General features: G+C 42.0%; 1 protein-coding gene across 1 annotated transcript; it reads left to right on the plus strand.

Annotated features, from left to right (window-relative positions):
• Positions 1-5,892: 5,892 nt before the first annotated feature.
• Positions 5,893-6,846, plus strand: LOC128564502 (olfactory receptor 52R1-like). The gene has a single exon (XM_053559963.1). The coding sequence runs from the start codon at positions 5,899-5,901 to the stop codon at positions 6,844-6,846; it is 948 nt and encodes a 315-aa protein (XP_053415938.1). The 5' UTR covers positions 5,893-5,898.
• Positions 6,847-7,181: the final 335 nt, after the last annotated feature.

A 7,181-nucleotide genomic window follows, 5' to 3' on the forward strand; every position in this document is an offset into this window, starting at 1 on the left:
AGCTTGTACTCACGGCATGATGGTATTATGCAATTATGAAATTATGCACACAAAAAGCAATTGATTATTTATACTGTCATTTGTATGCATGCTTTTACACACACATACTTACACTCACATGCAAACCCAGTCCCTGCCATACCTCTCAAATACACACATCAACTTACACATCAGTAAAACATCCTTTTGCACAAAATAGCCCTTCAGTTATAAATATACATACTCTAACAAAAAAAATAAATAAATAAATGCAAACAGATGAGTTCACATTAGTGTATGTAAATTACACACTCTCTCACCCCAGGGTTCAAATCCCCTGACTTTCCATTAGAAAAAGTCAGGGTAGAAAGAGAAGTCAGGGGTTAATGCTTCCAGCTTTAATCCCGAGTCTCAGAGGTAACCAGGGTGCATATGAGGCAGTGGGATGCAAGGGGAACTAATACTGTGGGAAGGAAAACTCCAGCTGTAGTCCTTAAATAGGCCCTGATGAAGTTTCTGCCCAAGGCTGGATTTCAGGAGCTTGTTAGAATTGCTCATGGTTATGTCCTGCTTGGTCAAAGACAGAGAACAGCACAGGGTGAGTGATTCCCTGTGCCTTGGTCACTTTTCCCTTCCCAGGGCAGCAGGACTCACAGAGGCTGCGAGGAGAGGAAGGCCAGACAATGCACTGTGTAGAGCGGCCTGACTCGCTGGGAGCTGCAGGTGCCAGGATCCATGACAGTGGGCTTCGTTCTGAGACAGGGAGAAGACTCGGTGCTCCTTCTGTATCCTCCAGGAGACTGTAGGAAGGTAGGAAGAAGGCTCCACACCCAGCCCTCTGTGAAGGAGGCTGGCCCTGACCCCACCCTTCTCTAGGTGGATTACTGTATGGCTTAGTTTCAGATCCCCCAAAGAAAGTGGGAAAACAAAGTCTGAATTTCTCTAAGCTGTTCCTTAGCGAGATCTCAGTGGATTTCATCCTTTATTCTTACACTGGCTTGAGTTAGTTCACCAGTGGAGTGAACTATTTCCACAGAATGGGAGGAGAAAATCAAGTCCTGCAGAGTCTGTGGGTAGTACCTCTGGACTCAAACCCATTTTACACATAATGTTTGAGCTCCACTCAGTGAAAGGAAAATCTACACGGTAGTTTTACAAGTTAAATTTTGTTTGGAGAACAATAAGTTCAAAGTGTGATCTCCTAGGTACAGTGTTTAAAAAGGGTCTGGCTTTATTTTAGCCTTTAGTATGTACTATGTTCATAGAATTCTAGCCTGTGAATAAAAGGAAAAGAAAGCAAATTCTTTATGGTAGGAGATGAAGAAATATTGCAGAAAAAATTGTGTGGTTCTTCTTTTTCCAACCTTTTAAGGAATATGCATTCCCACCCCTCATCCTAGCAGCTGGCAGATAACCTGTGCATTCCATAATGAAAACATCACACACTGGACAAGAAAGACTGAAGATTGGCTAACTCCCTGCCCTAGGTACATGGTATGTAGCATTAACTCAGCCTGTTTTAATTTTATAAATCTGTGAGGAAAAAAAGACAAAGATTCTTCTGACAATGAAGGTCTCACTTTCAAAGAGTCAGCAGAGGAAAGTGCAGAGAAAGAAATGAGATACCTGTCAAGGGTCTCCCTGACCTGAGTCAGTGTTAAGTCCCAGGTCCTGTGCCTGTCAGCTGTCCACCAAACAAAGAACAGCTGAACAGAAATTCAGAGCCAGCAGAATGAAATGCAGAAGGCTGAGAGGCATTATTTACTTAATGGGGAAGCCCTGGCAGGAGGAGTCTGGAGTATGAATGGAGGAAAAAGAAAAACTAGATTTTGAAAGGACTGTATAAATGGGTTGGCTGAAACATGACTGGGCATAGAGTTGTCAGCCCCTAAAGAATATGCAGGACAGGAGGTTCACCATGAAGGCTCACAAGCAGAAGTCAATAAATGTGACAGCCCTGAGAATGTAGCACATTTCCAGAGATTCCAGGAGGACACGTTAGAACCTGTCCTAGAGACCCCAGTCCAGGGAAGTGTCAGGGTTCGAGTTCAAAAGTAGATCTTCCTCTAATTTAGTATACCATTGTGTACGCGCTGTCACATTTGCCTTTGTTTAATAAGGCACCGCCTCAGCTTTACCCAAGCACCGTGGGGGTCCCAATCACTCATTATCTAGCACAGTTGACTTGTGTACCACCAAGAGCATTGGCTGTGCAATCATGCACCCTGATATTTATTTGCTTTGTGATCTTGGGGAAATCATGTAACTTTTCTGAACACTGTCTCATTGCAAAATAAATATGCAGAGGTTTTGTGTGACTTAGAAAATAATTGTAAAAGTTGTACTTTACTGCTATGTCTCAAGAATAACAATCTCTTCCACAATTAATCAGAGATAATTATATGCTTTGAGAAACTATATTTTTTGCCAGCACCTCTTCCAGTGCCTGTTACAGCATTGACAATGGTCTGAGCATGTTTTTTCAGATGCTCCTGAGCCTGGGGATTGTGTCCCCACAAGTGAAGTGTCACATACAGGGGCAAGAGGCAGGTGGGGAGAAAGAGCCTCTCTAAAATGAAATATGCAAGACAGTTTGAGGAGACCAGACCAGGCAGAAGGGGACAAAGTGGGCCTCAGATAAAGTGTATTTTTGAATTTTCACCATCCTCTAAGTAGGAATATTTGTTCTGGGTAAATTTACAGCTGTTATCTAGGTAGGATGGTCAAATTTCCCATTTGGAGAAAAACATAAGTATGAACCCCATTTCTCTCACACCATTGTAATTCTAAGGAAAATTAGAAAAAGCCTAGGCCTATCTGGCATCTTAAAGAAATCTTTTTCAGGATCCCTTTGTTGTAGTTGAATGAAACATTTGTAAGTTTCCACAGGGGATTTGCTAAGAGGCATTTAAAAAGTTCCTCTTCTTGCCCAAGTGTTCCTGTTATAAAGGAGATGAGAACCTAGGCTTTCAAACCTAGGCACAGGACAGTTTAAATAGTGAAAAGGTGTTGGGTAAAAACCAAGTAAGCTTTGCGACATGTATTCTGAGGCAGGTAATGTCAGCAGAGGGATGAGAAGGTAGACTCAATCCAGGTAAGACAGAAAGAGAGGACACAGAGAAAGGATGCTGTTCACACAGCATTCACTGGCCACAGGCCAACGTCTATAATGAGACGTGGAGATTACTGACTGGAAGGCATAAGATCAAGGTAGGGTTAACAGGAGTCTATCAGAACTTTTAGGATATCATTTTTCATGTAATAAGTCTGTTAATTGCTAATTAATAACATTTATTTGTTACCTTTTTCAACAATGTTTTATTAAACCTCTTTTCTCCACCAAGCACAGAGGTTCTAGGTATATTGTGAGCATTAAGCCTGAACTCATAAAAAAGTTATTATCTAGAACAGGGGTTGGCAAGCTACAGCCTACAGAACAAATTCTGCTTGCAGCCCATTTATATAAAAAAGTTGTATTACAATACAGCCACACTCACACACTTATTTATGGACTATAGCTGTTTTAACAATACAATGTCCAAATTGACTAGTTGCAACAGAGAATACATGCTACAATTCCTCAAATTTTTATGCTCTGACTTTGTGCTACCCCTAATCTAGTAGGAAGCTACACTAAAGATAATGCATTAAATTTCTGGTGCACAGTTGGTCAGTCAATTATCTTCCAGCCCAAAACCCTAGAGACAATGCTAACTCAAAGTCAATACATAAATAACAATAGCCTGGTAAACCCTACTGGCTACCTACCCTGAGAAATTGCCCAAGTGGCTTAAAAGAAGGATAAAATGGACCTGTGGGAAACCTTAAATAAATCAGCTATCAGTTCTATAGATTTGAAGGACAAGAATTAATATGACAAACTTGTCATGATAGTTTTGTCTTTCTAATTTCAAGAAAAATATTCATTCTTAAAAATCAATTACACTGCCACTAGTATGATCTAATTCATTTTGAGTGACAATAATATGAATAATAATAAGTAATGTCATTTTGTGTTGCAAAATTTTATTTGTAGGTTGGTGCAAAAGTAGCTGTGGTTTTGGACCATGAATTTTAAATCATTGTAACTAGGCTCAAACACCTCTTTATTAGTCAAAGTAGGCACCATTGCAATCAACATATTGTTGCCAACAAGAAATAAGTTGTTTCTTCCTGTAACATAAAAGTCCACACTTTGAGATTCCACGAACTCTTGGAAAGCATTTTCTGCATCCTGCTGGTTGTGAAAGTCTTTTTCCTACAAAAAGTTGTCAACGTGCTTGAAGAAGTGAAAAGAGGCTGGAGGTGGATGAGGCAAAACATCATAGGCCAATTCATTCAACTTTTGAACCGTTGGTTGTGTAACTTGCATTAACTTGTTTTTGTAAAGAAGAACTGGGACCCTTCTTTTGACCAATGCCACCTGCAAGTACTGCAATTTTGGTGTATCTCATCGATTTGCAGAGCATACTTCTCAGATGCAATGGCTTCCCCACAATCAAAAAGCTGTAGTGGATCAGACCAGCAGCAGACCACCAAACAGTGACCATTACCTTTTGGGTTGCAAATTTAGCTTTGGGGAGTGCTTTGAGGTTCCTATCAGTCCAATCACTGAGCTGGTCATCTCTGTTTGTGATATGAAATCCACTTCTCGTCATATGTCACAATCCAATGGAAATGGCTCGTTCTTGTGTAAATAAGAGAAGAAAACAGCGGGCAGCACCTGTGGCTCAGTGAATAGGGCATATACCCAGGGTGGCAGGTTCAAACCCGGCCCCGGCCAAACTGCAACAACAAAAAAATAGCGCCTGTGGCTCAGTAAGTAGGGTGCCGGCCCCATATGCCAAGGGTGGCGGGTTCAAACCCAGCCCCAGCCAAACTGCAACAAAAAAATAGCCGGGCGTTGTGGCGGGCGCCTGTAGTCCCAGCTGCTTGGGAGTCTGAGGTAAGAGAATCGTGTAAGCCCAAGAGTTAAAGGTTACTGTGAGCCATGTGACGTCATGGCACTCTACCCGAGGGCGGTACAATGAGACTCTGTCTCTACAAAAAAAATAAATAAATAAAAATAGCTGGGCGTTGTGGCAGGCGCCTGTAGTCCCAGCTACTCGGGAGGCTGAGGCAAGAGAATCCCCTAAGCCCAGGAGTTGGAGGTTGCTGTGAGCTGTGACTCCTCAGCACTCTACCCAGGGCATCAAAATGAGATTCTATCTCAAAAAAAAAGAGAGAGAGAGAGAAGAAAACACTTGAGATGACCATTGCTCTGATTTTTGGTAAGCTCATGAGGTACCCACTCGTAGAGCTTTTTCGTCTTTCCTGCTTCAAATGCCGAACAACTGCAGAATGCTCAATGTTGAGTTCTTCTGCAGTTTTTCTTGTAGTTGCTCTCAATTGCTCTTTGTCAATTTATGATGGCTGACACTATGCTCCTCATCTTCAAGGCTCTAGGCTATTTTCAAAACTTCTTGAACCACCACTGCACAGTAGCAGTTCCTGGGCCAAATATGTTGTTGGTGTTCTGAGTTGTCTCTGCTGCTTTCTGACCCATTTTGAATTTGAATAAGAAAGTCAAGTGAATTTCCTTTTTGTTTAACATCATTTCCATAGTACAAATTACAAAATAAACAGCAGGTAATAAGTCATTAGCAAAAACCATAAAGTGATAAATGCACATTTAAATGATTTATAACGTAACCAATTTATTTAAGAATGTATTCCAGTATCAAATGGCAAATTTCAACAATGCAAACACCACAATTACTTTGCACCAACCTAAATATTAAAACAGTTGAAGTTATTTCAGTTTATCATTAAACCCAATTGTCCTATTACCTAATTGCCCCACTTAAAAAACTCAGTAATAACACTTGTCACCTGCAGAGAGTGGATTACCTTCCCAATGGAGAACACATTAGTCACCCTATGGCGTTGCCTTCAGGGAACAGCTCTTCTCATCCTGAGTCCTTCATCCTGCTTGGAATCCCAGGACTGGAGAGCATCCAATTTTGGATTGCCTTTCCATTCTGTGCCATGTATATTGTGGCTGTGCTTGGGAATATCATTCTCCTTCATATAATCCGAATTGACCACACCCTGCATGAGCCCATGTACCTCTTTCTGGCCATGCTGGCTGTCACTGACCTGGTCCTCTCCTCCTCCACCCAGCCTAAGATGTTGGCCATATTCTGGCTCCACGCCCATGATATTGAATATCATGCCTGCCTCATCCAGGTGTTCTTCATCCATACCTTTTCTTCAGTGGAGTCTGGGGTGCTCATGGCAATGGCCTTGGACCGCTATGTGGCTATCTGCTTCCCACTCCAGCACTCCAGCATCCTGACCCCATCGGCAGTGATCAAACTGGGGGCCGTCGTGCTGATGAGAGGGCTGCTCTGGGTGAGCCCCTTCTGCTTCATGGTCTCCAGGATGCCCTTCTGCCATAGCCGGGTCATTCCCCAGTCGTACTGTGAGCACATGGCTGTGCTGAAGTTGGTGTGTGCTGATACTGGAGTAAATCGCGGGTACGGGCTCTTTGTGGCCTTCTCTGTTGTTGGCTTTGACGTGATTGTCATCAGTGTCTCATATGTGATGATTCTGAGAGCCGTGCTGAGGTTGCCTTCAGGTGAAGCTCGCCTCAAGGCTTTTGGCACATGTGCCTCCCACATCTGTGTTATCTTGGCTTTCTATATCCCAGCACTTTTTTCCTTTCTCACCCACCGTTTTGGCCATGATGAGCCCCACATGGTACACATAATGTTTGCTAATCTCTATCTCCTGGTGCCTCCCATGCTCAACCCCATCATCTATGGGGTTAGAACCAAACAGATCAGGGACAAGATAGTTCAAGGATATTGTGGAAAAGACCTCTGATCCAAGTGTCATGACATCACCATTAGTGCTATTGTCCCACTAGTCTGGAGATGTAAATGAAACAAGTTTGACAAAACATTACATTGTTACCACAAAACCAACTTTGTAAACCCCAGAGGTCAGCAACCCTCCAAAAGCAAGAGGAACAATTTTCAGAAAAATATTTCTTCACACAGTGTGATGCATAATACTCAGAAAAATGATTCTCCACACAATGGATAATAGCAATTTAGTTGACCTATGTACTTCATCAGAAAAAAATAAATAAATAATATTTTCACTTATTAGATCAGTAATATTTTTAAAGAATGCCATCTATAGAAAATTAAGATAAA

This window comes from Nycticebus coucang, chromosome 14 (assembly GCF_027406575.1).
Source record: "Nycticebus coucang isolate mNycCou1 chromosome 14, mNycCou1.pri, whole genome shotgun sequence".
Lineage (NCBI taxonomy): Eukaryota > Metazoa > Chordata > Mammalia > Primates > Lorisidae > Nycticebus > Nycticebus coucang.